The sequence below is a fragment of the Pavona decussata genome, unplaced genomic scaffold, assembly GCF_977016875.1.
Source record: "Pavona decussata unplaced genomic scaffold, jaPavDecu1.1 SCAFFOLD_134, whole genome shotgun sequence".
NCBI classification, from domain to species: Eukaryota; Metazoa; Cnidaria; class Anthozoa; order Scleractinia; family Agariciidae; genus Pavona; species Pavona decussata.
In genome coordinates, this window is record NW_028145547.1 from 2,607,443 (window position 1) to 2,628,297 (window position 20,855).

The 20,855-nt window shown below is 36.3% G+C and overlaps 1 protein-coding gene and 1 long non-coding RNA gene across 2 annotated transcripts; one reads left to right on the forward strand and one right to left on the reverse strand.

Annotated features, from left to right (window-relative positions):
- Positions 1-756: 756 nt before the first annotated feature.
- On the reverse strand, positions 757-20,735 carry LOC146467708 (sperm-tail PG-rich repeat-containing protein 2-like). Its single transcript, XM_085125586.1, has 18 exons — positions 20,306-20,735; positions 19,482-19,627; positions 18,800-18,946; positions 17,780-17,947; positions 17,097-17,172; positions 16,306-16,376; positions 16,182-16,220; positions 15,596-15,640; positions 14,474-14,587; positions 13,663-13,742; positions 12,249-12,328; positions 6,625-6,679; positions 6,019-6,104; positions 5,172-5,275; positions 4,589-4,643; positions 3,941-4,063; positions 2,403-2,515; positions 757-1,138 (listed from the first exon to the last, which is right to left on the reverse strand). The coding sequence occupies exons 1-18, from the start codon at positions 20,409-20,411 to the stop codon at positions 1,004-1,006; spliced, it is 1,743 nt and encodes a 580-aa protein (XP_084981712.1). The 5' UTR covers positions 20,412-20,735; the 3' UTR covers positions 757-1,003.
- LOC146467709 (uncharacterized) lies at positions 8,211-9,934 on the forward strand. The gene is made up of 2 exons (XR_014867673.1): positions 8,211-8,929; positions 9,417-9,934. It is a non-coding gene; the product is annotated as an uncharacterized LOC146467709 (long non-coding RNA).
- Positions 20,736-20,855: the final 120 nt, after the last annotated feature.

Here is a 20,855-nt window from a genome sequence, read left to right on the forward strand (position 1 = left end):
AAAACTGCAGTGTAGGCAACGACTTTTGCTGAACTAGCCTGTGTTGCAGCCTTGGGGCCGTGAGGGGTTTCGGGATTTTTTCTTTTAGATGCGACAAGTGGCACCAGAGTGATTCAACTTTTCCGCATAAAAGCCTGCAGACACGCTTGTTGCGTAGGATAGCTCAATACCCGACCGCATCACTAGGGCTGAGGAACTTCGGCACTTATCCTGCCTACAAGGTAAATTTGAGGGGGGAAAGAAGAGTAGACAGAGAAGATGGGTTTTCTAGGAATGTCAACAGCGCAATGTTCCACCACAACGGACAACAGACAATTGTAGCGTGATATCGTGAAGGAAAGACCAGGCAGTCTCTGGATGGTAAAAGGTTCCTGGCTCTTATTTCCTGAGGGCCTGAAACTGGTTCCAAAGCGGGAAAGTAGAGCGGAAAGAGTTGTTCGAAAAGAACTGGATAAAAAACCGCGTGAACTGCAGGGTAGTAAAATGTAGATATTCAACCCATTGCGATGGAACCCTTGTTTTTATTTATTGTGCTTTTCAGCCTGGAGTTAAATTTTTTCGGAACAAAACTGTTACAGCTCTCAAGCCCGACTCTTTTTGAAGTTTGGAGCGCTTGGCCGTTTCAGGACATGTATTCATTCTTGCCTAGTCTCTAGGCCTCTCTAGGGATCTGGTCTCTGTCAATCCGTTTCGAGTCATTGTGAGAGCCTGAGAGAAACTAGGCAATAATACACTCTACAATAAAAAACACCAATGTTCGTTTCCGTTTGTTTTAATAAATATACGGTTAACTTGGTTTATTGTCTCTACAGAAACTTAACTATCATATTGAAATTTCAGATATATTTACACCAAAAGTATGACGAGATTAGAAACTTCATTTAGAGTACGCATTTAAACCCCTTCCTTCAACTCTCCCCATCGATAATTACTAATGTTTTTTACAATCCTATGACTTCGTTCAGAACATAATTTGCTAATAAAGAAGTTCAATGTGCCTTTGTCAAACTCCAAGTAGGAAAGCTTGTTTTGAGGGCGATCTCCGCTCCAAGCCATCATCGTAAGACATGGCTACTGGGTTGTTAAGAGTGGCGTTAAACGTGCCTCTTAGCGCTGTGTGCATCTGTAATGGGCTCAGCTGAAGGACATAAACAGACGCATTGGTTATCAAACTGGCGATGGACTGAAGGTTAATTATTGGCTGATTTGTACGACAAATTATAACAGCCTTGTATAATAAAGAAGCCTTGCCAAGATGACGGTAACAACAAGCAAAGCTGTTCACCCGCTTTTGTAATCTACCTTTTCTAGCTTTCCCCGGTAGAAAAAAAAAAAACAAGAGCAACAACAACAAAAAACAAACAAACAAACAAACCAAACAAAAATGAACACACGAAAAAAACGCTACTGACTCATCACTAAACTTTCATAATCTACTGGAAAGACCATGGACGACCAAAACCAATCCTCGTCAGAATGCCCTTACGTAGCCAATCAGATAGCGAATTACCTCTAAACATGATAGATGGCCACCGGATATGCAACGTATAAAAATAATAATAACCCTTCTTTGCCTTCGGCAGCACAAATGCTAGTGGGGCCGAGCATTAAACTTCACAAAGGAATACTAGTTTGTTACAGAGGCAGTGTAACGGGGTAATATCCCGGTTTTTGGGGGGTCCAAATTGTCCTTAATTATTCGTTAATACTACCTTGCTCACAATAATTGCTTCTTGACTACCAACGAGATGCGATCGAGTGTGTTTTCAAAGAACAAGTTCATCAAAATCAGAAAAGAGAAGTGCTAATTAGCGCCCGACTTTTTCAAGTTGGTGTCCACCTTTATTTTGGCCACCATAGCCTAGGCCCAGTTCAGACGCCGAACTTTTCACGAGCCGAACTTAATTCAAAATTAGGTCGGACAAAATCACGAAAATCCCGCCTTTTGATTCAAACGACGAACTTAATTTACTTGAAGCAAAACCAATCGAAATGTTAGCGGGTTTTTTTTTTTTTTATTTTCAATTTTTTTATTTGAAATACGTTATAATAATTTATGCATTAGGTTCGGCTCATGAAAAGTTCGACGTCTGAATCAAAGCCGTTCCAAAGCCGAAATTCCCGGCTGAGCCAGGCGGGAAGAACGGCTGAGCCGTTCCAAATTGAAACAGCCGTTCTCAACTGATTCAGACGCCGAACTTTTCATGAACTTAATTCGAGGTATAAGGTTCGGCTCTTGAAAAGTTCGGCGTCTGAACCGGGCCTAAGACATTTTCTAAAGAAAATTTAAACATTATATTTTGGCTGCCGTTGATGTAAAAGTAGTAATGGGATTCTCAAAATGATAATAAAAATAAATGACACACTTCCTTTTAATTATTTACGACTTTTTTTTTTCTTACCTCGTAGCTTCCTGGTCCAGGAGTCTCACTCTTGAGAGATTTAAATCTCTGTTGTCTTGTGGTCATAAGTCCCCCTCTACCTCCCCCTTCTTTTACATCATACTGTCCTGGTCCTACAAGAGAAACAAAGCCAGCCATGGAACCAAAAAATACTGAATTCCATCAAGATAAATTGGGTCAACCGTTAAGGACGGTGCCTCTTTGCTATTGCGCATAAGTTCTGCGCATCTCGGGACTGTTGGAGAAACTCTGGGCCGAGTTGTTCAAAGCCCGATTAAGCTAATCCTGGCCGGTTAACGTGAACTTAAATTTGTACTAATCAACAGAGGTCCTTCAAAAGATTTTTGTCCCTAAGTTTTGACTTAGACTTTTCTTTACCATTAGCTTAAAATCAGCCTTTAAAACCATTTTTAACGAGCGAGATGTAAACCTCGGTTAACTTGTAATCGTGGATTAACGTTAATCGGCTTTCGAACAACCGAGCCCAGGTTTCCTATGGACAATTCCCACTAAAACAATTTATGTGCGGGAAAAGAAGATCGTAGCAAGAACTACTGGAATCCAAAAAGATAATTGGGGGTAACCACACATCTTTTTTTACAAAAAATTGAGCAACATTAATTCTAAAAGGTTTAAATTATATAACAATGTAAGCTTATGGAATTTTTTTCTTGGATTGAAGAGTTATTATCTCTGAAAAATTCGTGGTTACCCTAATTTTCTTTTTTAATTACAATAGCCCTTGCTTTCCCGATTTGCTTTCCCGCACAGTCAAAAACCGCGCAAAAATACCCCTGTAATGGAGGCACCGTCCTAGAACTGTTCTCAGGTATCACCAAGGTAAGAAAACACCAAAGAGGGCCACGGTTTTGCCAGAGTGTGGATTAATTACCGGTCAATGCTACGGTGAGAGTTGATACATTAAAACCAACCTCTCACGACGGTAAAAATGCTCTCGGTTTTTGTTTAACACTTGGCCTGCTCCAGGCTAAAAGACAACCAGCAAAAAACCAGCGAGAGACGGGGAACCCTTCATAACAACGACATTTGTCCTCGCCAACTTTCTCCCCACTTTTCCACCTGTTGTTGTTTTACGTTTTTCCACCACATTTTATGGCGTCATTTTGTGGTCTGTAAGAGTATAGACCATAGAAAACTGCCGTCGATTTGTTGTTTACAATAACATGGAAAAGTATGCGCGGAATTGTCTTTTTTTATTCCGTTGAGAAAGCGCGCGCGTTACATCTGACGTCATTTTTATTGCCTGTACTCTTATAGACAATAGCTACGAGCCAATCAGCGCGCACGAATTTGGACAGTTATTGTAAAAATAAATTTGTTGATTGGCTGATTTCATAACCTCTACCACCCCACAGGTACATAGTAAATGGCATTTTAGTTAGTCCAGTTTCACCAATTTCCCCGAGGAGCATGAACCCGGATCCTCATAGAAGTCTAAATCTTCAGCTTCAGCACTCCTGCCTGGACCTTAAATCCGGTAATTTCCAATACTATAGAAAATGCTAGCTAGCACTAACCTGGGTCTCCTTCCTCTGACATGACTTGACCTTGCCAATTGAATCTGTTTGCGGATGACATGAACGCACCTTTTTTCTTGGCATTCCTATTCGTTTTTTGTGCTGTACTATACAACACCCGACCTGTGTATTAAACGACATTTCAGATTACTGTACTTTCATAAATTCTCAATTGCCACAAATGGTGTCAAGTTTATTGTATTTGTCTGTGAGCTTTTGTTTTTCGTTTTGCTCGCTTCTTTTGCAGCAGATGTCATACATACATGTAGGCCAAACCAAAAATAAGTCCCCAGATCTCGGACACAAAGATGCTACCTATGATAAACCCTCCAGAATACATGTACATTTACTTGATCATTGACCATTAGGGTTGACAGTTTTGAGCTGTTTTAGATTGTTAACTTTAGTTTGACGCTACATCTAACCCACTTGGAAAGAAATAAAAAATCATCCAATAACAGCCTCCTCAAAATACATGTAAGCCCTCCTAAAAAAAATAGCCCACAAAATCCTTTCTGTTTCACGGAATCACCTTGAACCCTACGTGAATGGTGATACGAAATGGTCATGTGACCTCAAGCTGCCTAGCAACACCTCTAACAAAAGCACCATCTGCAACAAAAGATAACTAAAGAGAAATGCATTTACCTTGTGTTGAGTCGTACGAATGGCTGACTTCGTAAGAGCCTGGCGGAGGGTTATCCTGGGGTGATGAAATAACATTGAAGGGTTACAATAAAATAAAAAACAAAAAACAAATAATAATAATAATAATAATAATAATAATAATAATAATAATAATAATAATAATAATAATAACAAAATGATTAACTCAATCAATAAATAAAAGTTCTTCAAGATTGCAAGATGATGAAACCTAAGAACACCACAAGAAATGACTTCTCAATAGCTTTCACTAGAATGGTCACAATTTATGAATCAGTACTGTGAACTACTCTAAAAAGCACCACAGCACAGTACTGCTCAGTGACTTTCATTTGAATGGCCACACTTTGGAAATATTTTATCCACAGATGACAAATTTTAACGTAAGAGCAAAGACACATTTGTAACTAAAGATATCAATCTGCGAGAGAAAGGGTTTAAGTCATCACATGGAATTCTCTTATCACATTCTCATACAATTTCTTACATGCCAGCTGTAGAGCAAATGTGATAATTTTACGACAGTGTAAAATTTTCTAATCAATGAATGCCAGGAAACACTTACAAGCACCACGCCTGGAGGGGTGTGAAGTCGTCCAGTTGCGGACACAAATGTGGCAGATGCTTCTTTGTTGTTCGATTTTTCCTTTGTTAAGTAGTGGGCTGGACCTTCAGGAGAAATGGGATAATATTGAATTCAATTTGGCATGCTATCTAGACTGAGTGAAATAATGTTCAATATAACAGTATTAAAACAATAGATTGCTACAATGCCCCTAACATAATTGTAAAGGTTGGAAATTTTCAATAATCATGCATATAGTAAAGATGCCATTTTCGCAAAATCAAAACCAAACAAAAAAATTAAGTCACGATGTGACATTTCAAATCACTTTTTGCCATTGATTTAGAGCTGACAATGAATATGGAACAAAGTTCTCCATTGACTGCATATCAAAGAGATTTTAGTCAAGTAACAAAAATACAGCACTTGCACTCTAAACTCATTGTACAGTTGCAGAAAAATCCATACCCATCCCATGGAAGGTCATTGGAAATTCCTAGGGGGAATCAAGGGGGTGCAAAACAAAAAACCTTCAAAGGGGGGAGTATGGATATTTTCTGGAACTGCACATTAATCATAACTATAACAAAATTCTCTAATCTGATTGGCTATCAGCAGACATGATTTGTTAATAGGACGGTGTACAATCATGCCTAAGTAATTGGACAGCACACGCCATTGCGCGTGCTGTAATAGTACAGTTGCACTTGACTGGGGACCTTGAAACTAAATTGGAATCTCCTGAGGTGGGGTAGACAGGGTTCAAATCAAAAACAAAAACACCAAAAACAAAAAAACATCCATGGGAGGGGTAGGGATACACACTGTAATAATTAATAGTACACACCTGGCATTTGTTCCTCTTGTCTTCTTGTCATGGGTGCTATTCTTGTTGACGTTGAACCAAATGCACCTTTCCTGCTGCTCTCAACACTGAAACAGAAAGGTCTCAGTTACTCCACAATTTTGGCATAAAAGTGAATGACTACTATTTTTACCACAAAAGTGTTATTTAACCAGTTTTCTAGCTCACAAAATTTATGTTTTTGGCTGTGAAATCACACTTTAATTCATTAAATTATTATGAAAAATTATGACTTGCGGTAGTGTCTTATGAAAACTTCAATATATTAATAAATCGGTCAGTTTGCATCTTTTATTTCTGTTCATACTTTGACATATTGGCATGTAATATTATTGTTAAGATTAACTATATAAAAAAATGTGTCAATAATTGTATGTCGTCTATGACACTAAGGTCTGCAGTAATGAGGCAATCAAACAAAACAAAAATGTCAAAAATTATGTGAGAAAAATTAATGTAGAACTCATAAACAAACTCTACTGATTTTTGTCAAAGCACAATACCAAGTCAAGATCCAAAATGAACTGGCATTGATTTTATTAACCACACAAGCAGGTGTTAAAACCAAGTTAATGGTCAAGTACTTACTGGGCCTTTCTGATCAGACTAGTAGTCATATCTGGAATGGAATATGTTCCTGGACCTGGTAACATAAAAAGCATTTATTTGCATGATGACAAAATACATTTAATAGATGAGGTTCTCTGCATAATAAATTATCCACATTCATGTCTCTCATTAGTGTCTCAAGCACAAAATCTCAGAAAATACTAACTTAATTTAATTTCATACACTGTAATTCAAAATGCATTTAATGGTACACAAAAAGACCCTGACAAAGTCTAAAACAAAACGATAACTTGTTTAAGAAAGTTTTGCAACAAAATTGTAAAATGCAGTTAATGGAACGTGATGCCTTTCGCCCTGTGGGGCATCGCTGGTATTGTACTTTAGTCTCTTAACTTGGTACTGTAAGCAGGTAAGCACATAATTTTTGTGAGAAAACATTTTTTTCTTTTAAATTGCATTGTAATTATTGTAATTATTAGATAGTTTTTGGGCTCTGAAAAGCCCCCCCCGGGAAGAGTTTAATAAATTATTGCATTGTATTGTATTGTATTGTATTGTATTGTATTGTAATTGTACCATTGTACATATTCTTTGTCTAGGCATTTATCTATAGTTCTATCTTAGTATGTTAGATACTAGTTATTTCGTCCTCTCTAAATGGTTCAATCCTTTATATACCCCAATAGCCTCTTTATTATGATGTAAAGTCTGGCGTGAACATAGTACAAACCTGGCCATTGGCTCAGGCATTTAACACTGTCTTGGTATAAAATGCTGCATAAAAGGTTTTAACTCACATTTCTTATTCACTATTTTGCTCGCTGTTAAGCTGTGTAAATTTTGCCCTCCCTCCCTCCCTTAATTTGGAGGCCATGTCATTAATAAACTGGCCATGGGGACACCAATCATTGGTTGCGTTTCGGTTTAGTCTGCGTAGCGACTTCCCCGAGCTAAGTTCCCTTTTATACATGTATTTTACTGTGTCGTCTGTCACACAATCGCCTAGCGGTGTTTCCCCCTTCTTTACGCCAATATGTCTGGTTGTCATTACTTTAGTTAATTTTATGTTCAGGTATAGTTCCATGTAGCTCAAATCTTAACCAGAACAGTGACATTAATTAATGAGGATGAAATACATTGATTACTGAGGAGCCTACCATTTTAGCCAAAACTTTTTATTTAACCAGTTGAAATAGTATGTGTGGATCTGAAACAGAAATTTTCTGTAACAAATGGACGACCAAATCAGTACTCCACTTTTCCCATAATTTGCAACTGGTTGGAATGGAATTACCATTCCAACTGCCCAACTTTTCCAGTTTGTTGTGTTCTTGGGCCATCATTGAGATCACAATTACATTGTACCTGTTCTGATCTACCAATGAGATTGCAGGTTTCACTACCAGAAGCAAACGTGTGAAATGTGTGTGAAAGGTGTGTGAAATGCATGTGAAAAGTAGAAGCCATGTGAAACATACATGTGAAATAAAATTATGTCAGAATCTCTCTAGTTTCACATGCATATGAAACACCAACAGTGTGTGAAATTGAAAGGGAAAACTTTTAACCTCCAATTGGGCATGTGAAACAACATGTGAAAAAAATGTTGATTTCTACATGTGAAACTACCATGTGAAAAAAAAAAAACACTTTCATTGCATGTGTGAAAATTTATTCAGGTTGGGCTATATAAAAAAAAGTATGTGAAGCTAAACATTTCACTTAAAAGGCCTATAAAAACATGTGAAACTAGTATGTGAAATATTCTGAGCTGCTGTTAGTACAAATTTTGATCTGAGAGGGCTGGGCATCAATACAAATTGGTCAAATTAATTGCATGGAATATTAATTTATTTACATCAGTAAAACTGAAAAAGGCAAACGAGTACACATGCTTCATGCACATTTCTGCTTTCTTGAAGTTAATGAGAAAACACGCACTAGATTACTTACAAACCTTCATCGATAAATCTCGACTCCATAATTATATCTTGTCAAATAGAACAACAATGCTTTGAATCATAATTCATACGACTTTCATGCACAAAGCCAGCTTTTAAAATGAGCAAGAAATCTTTGAGTTACAGCAACATCAACACCGGCAGCCATCTTGGATTTTATTCAGACTGGGAAGACTGGGTACCATTTTGGTCAGCAGATATGCCACTGCAGGCTCGCATAAAGGCCGTTTCATGTTAGATTTTAGGCGGGAATCGTCGCGGGATTATGTACAGGACACATTCCCTCTGGTTTTTTACCTCTGTTAAGCTAAAATATGATGTCTTCAAGCAGCAAAATGTGGATAACTACTTTTTAGAAAGAGGTAAGCTTCCGCATCAATAATTTTGAAGGAAGAGACTGCATGAAAATGTGTGATTTTATAGATTGATCGTCCACGCGAATTACTGCATACATGTACATGTACATGCACAGACAACAAATTAAATTAATCAACACGCATATATACATCCCTATTTCTTTTTAATATAAAGCCTTTTCAAACGTTTTTACGAAGTTATTTGTAGCCGAATTAATATCAAGCCTTGTTAAAATTATAAGCTGATGAAGACTTATACGATCTGATCAGGATTTTATTGAAGTTGAATGGAGTGTATATATATTTTTTGTAGCACCACGAGTTATAATTAAAGGTTGAGTACCCTCATTCTTAATACCCAGAAACCAACAAGATTGTTACGGGTAAGAAACTCACTGCAACACAGCCCTTGTGCTTTACTGTCACTAATTATTAATTATTAAATCACTCAGAAGAACTGACTCAAAGCGCACAATTTTTTATTTTACTGTAGATTGTCAACTCAATATTAATTGTTTGTCAAGGCTGAGACTAAAGAGTACGTGCAGCTTCAGACTAGAGACAAGGCACCAAATCCTGCTCAATAAGCTAAGTCATTTATGGCTGTTGGAGTCTATTTTAACTGATTTAATTTGTCATGAATCAAGACTTTTGCTTCTGCTCAGGAACGATTACCAAAATAACTTAAGTTTTGTAACTTACATAATGGAGTATTGAACATTATTTAATATATATCACATATAGTTGAAAACAGCAAGCAAATTAAAGGGTGCAATAAATCCTTTTGATCTAATCCAATCATTTTCTTATTATGTTGCACAAATAATTCATGTGAACTAAGAACTATATTTCCCTTAAATTTTCAGCACAGTAATTTTTGCCAATCACTGCTTTACATGTACAGTTTTCTTTTTTGTTTGAAATATCAATTTCTGTTATTGTTATTTTCTGTAAGAAATTTATAACTGACTGTCAGCATATTATTAAATAAAGTATGGATGTAAAAATGAATTCAATGTGTGAGGTGATGGCAACATTACACTAAAAATACGTGACTCGCAAAACCTCGCAAAGCTGGGGCTGGGTGGAAAGCCCTCTTTACTCGTATTGTAGCATCAAATGAGGAGATTAAAAGGTTTCTGAACATAGCAACTATTTTGATGAGCATGGTCTTTTTGTAGTTCCACCTGTAGGCTTGTTTGCGGTTGAAATCTATTTCTGATGCGACAAAATGTACAACAGGCGTGCAGCGCTGTCATGTTCGATGAATTTATTTCCCACGGAAAATTATTTTACCGCGGCCACAAAACATGTAATTTCTTCAATGCAATCTTTCACAGAAAAGATTTCTGGAAGAAAGGGAAAAGATTCTGCAGAGATAGTTCTGTATCCAGTGAATTTTGATGAACATTGCAGTTGAAATTTGATCCGGCACGCAAACTTTCCCGATGTATGCAAATTTTGCTCCAGCAAACTGTTGACGCCAGCCTGTCTCCCAACCTGTTGCCGCCTAGCAACCTCCCCTTTGTCTGACGCCATTCATACTTTGTTTTTTACTGTTGCTAGGCAACATGGGTACATCTTCAATGATATATATATGAATATATAAAAATATATTTTTTGCTCGAATTTGCGCAGCTTAGCTTAGATATATAAAAATATACATCAGTACTGTATGTACACACCAAAGCATCCAATAATATATTTTTTTATCCAACTTAAACTTTTTTAATGAGCAGCAATGAAAACAAGCTATAAGAGATAGTGTGATAGTTTACGCACATGTTGTGGCACGTGTGTTTTTTTACTGTACATATCAATCCCAACTGGTTTTCTACTGTACAAATAACTAACTATATAAATACACTGGGGAATAATTTTGTACTCATTTCATGCATTATTTGTACAATAATAAGTGCAGTTTATGAGGCACCATGCTGATAAAGTGGGGAGGGGGCCGGGCAGGGGGAGTCTGTAGTTTTCTGTATTCTGTTAATTTTTTGCTAAAAATGGCATATCCTTTTTAGTTTATACTGTACCAAATTTCTTGCTTGATATCCCGGACTCTCTTCTCTTAATATCCCTGATCCCTGTATTGTAATTTTACCCCAAAATAAATCCGTATCCTTATGTTTGCTTCTCATGATCAAATATCCTGTATCCTGATAACCTTTAACGAGGCCTCATTTAGGTACTGTAGATGTGCTTTTTCTACATATACATGCGCGCGTATATGCATTGTTAAATTTTTATAATAAAGGAGAAAATTGATTTTAATGATAGTACTGTGAAGTGTATTTCTACAGACAATACAGTATACAGCTATTTCAATTAACATTGTCAGATCAAAGCTTAAAGCTCGAAGACATCTTCAAAGCTCTAGGCTGCCACCTCATCCATTTAAATTTGATATCCTAACATTTCTGTCATCCAAATGGCTCGTCCTCGTATGTCTTCACTGGATGGACGAAGCATAACTGATTTTGAAGAACTTATTCTTGAAAAAATCCACACTAGAGGTCTTGTCTTATAGCTTTACACTTGGATCCGACAATGTTAATTGAAAATGTGTGAGTACAAATGTGTGGAATACATGTAATATTTCAAATTTAATTCATGTACATGTGAATTATGGGTGTTGTAATGTTCTTAATTTTATAATTAGATGTTTAGCTAGTTATATAAAGCAAGCTATAATATATATGTGTTTGTTATTCAAACTTCCACATGGTTTGTGAAGCAATGTGGTGATCTGAAATATCTTGCGAAATGATATTAAATTGTGTGTGAAATGGTATGTGAAATGCATGTGAAAGATGGTGTTTTTGCTGTGATGCAAGAATTTCACATGGTTTTTATGTGAAATAGTGTGTGAAATTCCATGTGAAAACAGAAACTTGCTTTGCTTTAAAAATGTATGAATTTGTATGTGAAATTGCATATGAAAAAGCATGTGAAAAGGATAACATTCTTCACATGTTTTTCACACACAATTCACATACTCTTCACATACTCTTCACATGCCGCTATTTCATATGCATGTGAAATAAGCATGTGAAACATGTGTGAAATGATGTGAAAATCATATGAAAAATATGTGAAATTAACCTGGTTTTCACATGGTTTTTCACATAACTTTTCACACGTTTGCTTCTGGTAGTGTTTGGAGTGAATGAAAAAATGCCTTTCCATTTGACATAAAAAGTTTCCGGAATTTCCAATCGAAAATTTTGTGCTAAACGGAAAGCATCCCTGGTCACCCAGCAACCTAGTGAATAAAGCATTAAAGAATAAACAATGAACAGCATCAGCCTTGTAGTCTTACCAGGTGTTCTTTTAACATGATGCTCCCCTTGGAATCGCACAGATGTTTGACCAAAGGGGCTTCGCTTTAGTCCTGTTGTCCTAAAACCAGCGTCAAATCAATCAGAGAAATGCTTTTTAGAAAGATACAAGTTAGCCACAAAGACAAAACTTCTTAAGTTTATTCTTTGTGTATTGATTTGTCCATGAAATATTAACAAGAGTGACACAGCATTTAGTGAGTGAAAGCAATTCATTTGAAGATTTCATTTGTTGAGTTAAAAAACATTTCAAAGACAAAATCAGGCAAGTGGTTATTATTTTCTCAAGTAGATAACTATACTAAACCTGCAAAGGGATACAGTTTTCTCTGAATTATGCACATAGTTATGTGACTGCTTAAAAAGCCTGAATTGTGTCTGATGGTGCATTTCAACACATCTAAAAATTTTCAGTTTTTTTCAAAATCTGGACCTTTTAACTGCTGTTATTAATTTTATTTAAGGATTTTGAAAGTCCTACGTAAGTGTAAATAATCAGGAACAATTTTTTTCTTGTACAATATTTTGAGTATTTGGAAATTTTCAAGGGGTTAGGGGATGTCCATATGAATAATTTCTCCAGAGGGTAAGGAAATTCACGAAAAAATTGTGAAGTTGACACAAATCTTCAGTTGCCACTGTGGAAAAATAATAATTATTATTATCCAGGACAAAAACAGCGCAACTGATGGCAGAAGTGATGACTTTCCTTTGTTCGACAGGTATTTTTCCAAGTTCGACTTCGTGGCACGATCAATCGGCCTCATGTCATCCATGGCTGACTTGACGATCATTTGAAAATCAAGTTTTAAAATAAATGAGCCCTCTTTAATCATATTGTAACATCAAATGAGGACATTAAAAAGGTTTCTGAATGCAGAAACTATTTCGATGAGCATGGCCTGTTCGTAGTTCCACAGGCGAGTTTGCAGTTGAAATCTATTTCTGACAATACAAAATGTAAAACGCGCGTGCAGTGCTGTCGTGTTCGATGAATTTATTTCCCATGGAAAATTTACTGCAACCACAAAACGTGATTTTCTTCAACACAATCTTTCACAAAAAAGATTTTAGGAAAATAGGGAAAGGATTCTGCAGAGATATTTCAATCCAGTGAATATTGAATGAACATTGCAGTTGAAATTCGAGTAAGATAGCCATGTTTTTGATAACAGTTATCAAAAACATGGCTATCTTACTCGCTGACTGCTGACCACTTATAAAGTAAAGTAGCATAAAAAGGGAGGCCTGGATATGACATTCAATGCATTTCCTATTATGTTTTATTTATCTTACACTGTTTTAAATGATTCAAGTCTTCTCCCTTTTCCTCTGATTTAAAGAACTACATAATGAGTGGAAAGCTGAATGTGATCTGTACCAAAAGTTTGTTACCTTTTAAGTATTTCTAAGGAGTTACGAGGATCATTGTATGTACCAGGGGCAGGTGTATCCTTCTTGTTGTCACCAAATCGCTAAAACAAAAATATCTCATGAAAATTTATATATAAAGTTAATACTCAGGTAATTACTTTTAAGGACACATTTTCACATTCTGTAAAATTAATTTTTTTGTCTATATATGCTGCAAATAAATAAAATACACTGTAATTAAACTACTACTTTTAGTAATAAATATTGATCGATCACTGTACATAGCAGTAAACAAAGTATTAGCATGCAGCTTCAAAAGGTCCTGTTCATATTATAAATAAATATTATATCAACATAGATATTATGTTGTGAAATATAGCTATATAGGACTCCAGGGTTTCAATCTGTATTGTTGTCAGTTGGTTTCCGGCTTTCACAGTCCATTGGTTGTCAAGGAATAGTACAATAGTTAAGAGATCTTAAAGGAAGTGATCTTGAATACAAAGTAATATTGGGTTTTGACATTCAGAGTTCATGTATTTATGACAGCCAAAGTAAATCTGACTATCCAAGATCACAAAATAATCCCTCAGCATTATGGAGAAGAATGACCTATTAGCAGGCGTCAGAGCATCCTCTCCTTCCAAATAAACATCTAGGTGTTGACTTTGTTGTTAGTTCTCAAACTTGCTCTGAGAGGTTTTTCTGGGTTCAATGGTTTTCCTTACCTCTCGAAATACATGATCTTTTTTGCAACTTTGCAGCCGTCAAATTTGAAACACTCAAACTCTTTAGATGAATTACAGTACAAGAGTAGTTACTGCAGCCTTACCCTGGACTGAGTACCAAATGGAGGGTGGATAATTGGCTCATCCTGTTGATTGATGGGTGGAGGTTTGGCAGAAAATTGACTCTTGATCTCGTACTTTCCAGGGCCTGGGACAGCCTGTGATTGATAAAAAGGTTGTGTTGATGTTCTCTTTGTGGGAAGATGTTCTAAAATCAATTGCACTTCAGGTAGGGGATGGGAAAGTTACTCTACAATAAAATTATTATAATATTATTATTAAAGTGGGCTCTACCAGGAGGCATCACCCAAATGGTCAGTGCTTTTTTCGCTATTGCAGTATTCAAAAGGGAAGTGAAATTTAACAAAAGGTATGTTAAAGGATTGCAAATATAAACTGTGAATTGAAGGATAGAAATTACATCTCAGGGTAGGAAGGGAAGCAAAAACTGAGCAGAAATTCCTAGCAGATGTACAATGCCAAAATTTACAATGCTTGAATAAGTGAATGACTGTTGCAGTTAATTATGTACACAGCTAATGGAGTGCGAAAAGAAAGCCTGAATTTTTTCAGGCTTTCTTTTCACAACTCCAAAAGCTGCATAGATAACTGCAATAGTCAGTGACTTATTCATTCTTTCACCCACAGTTCAAATATATGAATTCCATAAGCTATATTTGACTTTCATCACATCGCAATCCAAGTTGGCTTGATGGCTCTGTTGTTGGAGCACTTCACCAGTATTGCAGAGGTCATGGGTTCAATTCCCTTTCTAGCCTGAATTTTTTCATGCTTTCTGTTCATAACACTAAAAAGGCGTACATAACTGTGACACTCATTCACTAACATGTATTCATTCTTTCATCAGTAGTTCAAATGTATGAATTTCACATATTTCTCTTTCATTAATAATACTTACCACCAGAAAAAAAAATGAGGCTCCAGTTCGTCTTTGATATACATGACAGAGATAAATTCTAACATTAATGTGAAATGTGAAAAAGGTACCATTATGGAGTTGAACAACTGGGTGGAGCATTCCCCACTCCCCCTAGGTAGAGCCTTTTCCCTCCCCCCTCCCCCTAGGTGGAGCCTTCTACACTCCTCCTCTCTCCGGTATGAAACTTCACATGAAATGAACATGCAATATTGTGTAATGTGCTTACCTTTTTTTCCTCTACCACCACGATAGACTCATGATACCGAGGTAGCTGAAAAACATTACATGACAAGTTTGATGACATTTGCATGCAACTTGATGCTTGTAAGGATTAAGATTTCCTGTCAGGACTGATTCAGAATTATCATTTATTAAATTAACTTCTTAAATTCTTAAATTAACTTCTTAAATCACTACTGTTGGTTATACACAATGAATTAGCCTGTTATATATCTTAAAACTTTTAAAAACGTTCCTGATGCACTTATTTTATAAATCGCTGATCAGAGCATACTAATGGATTTAACGTGGAACAGCCCAAGATGCACAAACATACATGTACATGTACATGTAAGGCTAGTGAATGGGTTTAGCTACAGTTTTCTTTTACATGTAAGGTTGGCTTTTGTAAAGGTGTTTGAAAGAACTGCACTCCATGATTTGGTACCAGACCCAGGACAGTAATTACAAAAGCTAGACTGCATTAGGTTACTACTGTATATAATAAATTATTATTAGATTAATAATCTTACATGTATTTCAGTCTCCTAGTTGTTAAGTTTTGGAAATAAATCATTTTAAAACCCTCTCACCTTGGATTCAAATGGCTGCTTCCTGCTTTCCTCAATAACCTATAAATTTAAACAAACATGTAGAAATTACAAGATTGAATGGCTATAGCTAAATAAAAGAAGTTGAAGTGTTTCTTTTAATTACCAAGTCAATGGGAGCTCTGATTCCTGGGTCCTTAAATGGATCATACTGACCAGGGCCTGGGCCGTCACTCCCTATACCAAAAAAAAAAAAATAAGAACAATAATATTGAACATTCACGGGTGGATTTAAGGCATTTTCACACAAAATAAAGCTTACAAACGAATTCATGTTGGAAAATAAAGTTGACATGTAAGGTGAGGTAAGGTAAGACTTTATTTTATGAGGGTAACACTTAACAGTAAATAAAATCACTAACAAACTTGTGGTCCTTTTGTGTTAATTTAATAACAACAGTTATTGGCAGGCTGATGCTGTCATGTTGCTGTTATACATGAAAAAAAAAAAGGTACAAGCTTCCCATGCATTTTGTGACTATAACGGTCCCTTGTATTGTTTTTGAAGTTCTCAAATTAAATTGTTAGAATTTTCTAAAGAATCACCCATGTCCATAAAATTAATCTCAAATTGAAAGTCTGATTGCTTTCACACTGACCTGTTTCTGATCTGAATGGGAACTAGTCCAGTGTTCCAGATAACTTTCAAAATCAGAGAGTCAATGAAGAATTTTGAGGGGTCAATAGCTCTGGTTCTCTCTAAATCTTCTTAAGTTTGCCCATTCATTTTTTCGGGTCGGGAAACCAGGCTTCTCGGGTTTTTGACCTGAGACCCCTCTCTTATCTGGAACACTGTAGTCTTTTACTACTCGTTTTCAAAATAATCTCTGTTTTGTGAAATTGCATACATGTACACTGTACGTATGTATTACATGGTGTGTTCTAATAATCACTTACCTCTAAACTGCATTCTCTTTGATGTTCTATTCCCAAAGTGCACTCCTCTGTACCTCTGAACAGTGGCAGTATCTCTCTGGAATAAAATAAATAGAACTACGATAAGGAACAAGATCTGACCAAACTTAAATTTGCTGCATTTATGCACCATGCATGTAAACTGAAGTATCTCACAATAATTATTGTAAAGGGAAATCTTTACAGTATACTAATTTGTACTCCATGAAATCCTGTTGCTATAAATGTTGTTGTTTAAACAAGCTAAATTTTTGCTCAAGCAGTATTAAATACTGTGCTGTCACAATGTCTTTGGTCAAAAGTGCGCAAGTATAGTCATTTTGAAAACCAAGTGGGTTTTCCTTGAGGCTTGACCAGTCATTTAATTAATCATTACAAGAATAGTATTTCTTGTATCCAAGCAATTGACAGGCTGCCTATATGTACCTTTTTTCCCAAGCATTTGAAGAAAATATGACTTTACATGTATCTGAACCATAATAAATTCAAATATTGGAAGAATTTTTCTCTGTTCCATTTTGAGTTATTCTCATGATTATAACTTCTCTTTCAATGTAATTTGATCCTGAAAATCCCCGAATTATCCATTCACAAACTAAAAGCTTCTTTAAACACATGCCATGTACAAGCACAGGTCTTCTCTACCTCTTTAATTTGACACTTACATGATTGACATTGTAGTAAGCAGGGCCCATGGTGCTGTCACGGTTTGGTACATCTTGGGGTCGCAGAGTTCCATCCGGTGCTTCTTCATATCCATAAGCTTTACCAGGTGAAGGGATGGAGGGTGGGTCAGGTTTCCTCTGAAATGTTATGCGACTTGTTTTGTATATCTGTGGAGAAGGGAAAGGTATTGTCAACATAATAGCTGCTTTCCAGGCAAACAAAATAATTTTTAAATATTCACTCTCAGAGTTTTATGTTAAAAACTAGATGCATGCAAACAAAAGGGATTTCAACAGAGGGGCAGATTGAATGTGATACAATTTCTTCTCTTCACTGTTAAAATAAATATGATAATTATTTATATTACTTCTGAAAAAAAAACCAGATGCTTTGAAGCAAAAAAATAAATCAATAAATAAAATAAAAAGATCGATATTCTCTGACTAAATTGAAGACCCCATGCAAAAATTAAGGCACTTTTAAACGAAACAAAAAAAATTATCAAAAATTCAACAGAGTTAATATGCTCTCAGCCCTTCAATTCAGGCATTTAAAGGGGCAGTGTCACCTATTTCTTGTGTCACAAAGAAATTAGCCAAAAAAATATATTTGAATAATTTGGTGGAATCGTCAAAAGAATGGTTCAGTTGTGTTCACAATTACCCTAGTATTAATTATGTTTTGCTGTGGATCATGGCTAGGATGGAAATGGATTGCAACTTGAAAAAGTTAGCTATTGTTTTCAAGTTCTTTCTGTTTATAATTTTTAGAGAAGTTGCAAAAATAATAGTTTGTTCTTCCTCTGAGAAATCCCTTAATATTTTCTTCCTGGTGTTGTAACAGCAATGCCATGCATACTTAGAAAAAAATGTTCCTTTTCAATTATTTCTCAATTAATCTGCAGTTTCTACCAAAATACAGCATTATCCCCATGACAGTACCCCTTTAAGCATAAGTCAAGAAACCTTGTGTCCACTTTCAGTTTAAGAGTGTTTGCATGTCCCTCTAATTCTACCTACCGATCCATCTTTTATTCCTTCTTCAACTTGCATGTCTGGTGGCATTCCCTTCTGGGCATGCTGCTCCTTTAACCAATCACTGCGCTTTTGCAAGTTGTAGGCCCCTGGTCCAGGTGTGTGAGATTCTTTACCTTTAAATCTAGAAGACTGGATATTAAAAAAATTTTATTTCACTTAGTATATGCTGCAGGTATAAAGTTGTTTTTGGTTCAAAAACTACTTTTTATTAAAATCAGTTTTTTATTAGTTTTTGTCTCAGATTCATCATCATAATCTGATACAAAGGAAAATAAAAATCAAATGGTTAATAAGGCTTTTACCGAAATAATGGTAAAATGCAGTTAATGGAACGAGACACATCACTTGTTACAACACAAATTAAGTCAACTCTCGCCTTGCGGACACCTCACTATTACGGACATCCGGATAATACGGACAGCCGCTAAATCCCTGGCAAAAATAAATTATAGATGTTTGACTGAAACAAATTCCCAATATTACGGACTCTCGCTTAAGGACACTAACTCGCGGTCCCGAGGGTGTCCGCAATAAAGGGAGTTGACTGAGTGGTCACAGTAGTTATAAGCTATATAAAGTCATATCATTATTAGGATATATAATCCAACTGAAATGAGTTGATTGTTACTTTATCCTTAGAGAAGAAAATCAACCCTGCACTTACTCTATTCGCTAGTGTGCTTCCTCCTTTCACTCTTTCGCCAATGATCCCTGGGTCATATTGACCAGGACCCGGTGCTGCCATGATGCTGTCACCAACATCAAGAAATGTCTCGCGTGTTGTCATAGACAAAAATGGTGCATATCCATCTACATGCATAATACAAGCAATGTTAGAAAACACTTACTTTACATCAGAAGACGATCGGTCAACATTTTATAGCTTGCACACATTTTGTTGTTTTTTCACTCATACTACAATGTAACAATTAATTACACATCGACGTAATTTACCAACTGTTGACTGGCAAATCTAGACTTGAAAAGATGAAAAGTTTTAAAATTCTGAAATATTTCCGGCCCTGTATCCCTGCATATAATTTCCGGAACAACCACACTGTACTGTTTGAAGTTAATCAAAACCAGCATGACAATTCACAATGACAGTTGACGAAATTGAAGCACTTTGGGCTTTACAACTGTAGCATCCTCACGAAAATTTCCAAAATCCTTCTTAATGAACAGGTTTGAAAAATTTGAGGTGAAATAAAAGTCGAAGACATATTCTACTTGTACACATTTGTTGTAACGTTGCATGATCATTTTAAGCAAGCAAAGGGAACATAAGCTAAGTTTCTTTCTCCAGTTCATGTTAAATGTAAAGTAAGCTTTCAATACTTGATTTTATCTCATATCGGAGAATAACGCTGATAAAGACACATGTCCGAGCAATTATTTTAGAGGAATAGTTTCCTTGTTGTTCATCGTACGCTGTAAGCCTTCAACTGTTCAAGCATGAATGCATGATGACCATCCAATAATTCTTACCGTATTTTGTAGATCCATATTCGGGAGCTTCATAAGAGCCAGGCCCAACACTGCGTCCTGTGCTGTCAGTAGGTTTTGTTAACGTTCTTGGGGCTCTATCGTACATTTTCAGGAACCAAAACTCTCACGTTCTTTGCTATATCTAACCACTCCACTTGTCTATCATGGCGGATTGTTGTTGTTATGGAAACACCTCTCCCTGTTCTCACTCGTTTTAGACTGGTAGCTAATCAAATCAGTTTGCTCGTGGAGGGAGGGTGAGTAAGGAACGACGTGGAGAGGCTCCTTGGTTTTAGAGAAATATTATAAAGAAACCCAGACACCACGAACGAGTAATAACTTACGCTTGTAAATTTAGTATGGGCATAAGAATCTGCTGCACATTACTGATTTCACTGGTTGCCACATATCGGTCCTTCTCGGTCGCCTGCGCCTTGAGGGTTTGCCCGGCGTCTGTACCGTCCTTCGGTGACTTTCACTCGGTTCTTCTTTGTTCTTTCTGTTCGTCTATGACCTTCTTTGATGAATCTTTTCAGCTCTCAATGCGCAA

Excerpts from the sequence above, each read along its gene's own strand:
- LOC146467708 (XM_085125586.1), bottom strand. The coding sequence starts at position 20,411 with ATGTACGATAGAGCCCCAAGAACGTTAACAAAACCTACTGACAGCACA. Across the intron at positions 4,644-5,171 it reads CCCCTCCAGGCGTGGTGCTT|GATAACCCTCCGCCAGGCTC; the intron begins GTAAGTGTTTCC and ends TCATCACCCCAG. Across the intron at positions 2,516-3,940 it reads GTCAGAGGAAGGAGACCCAG|GACCAGGACAGTATGATGTA; the intron begins GTTAGTGCTAGC and ends TTTCTCTTGTAG.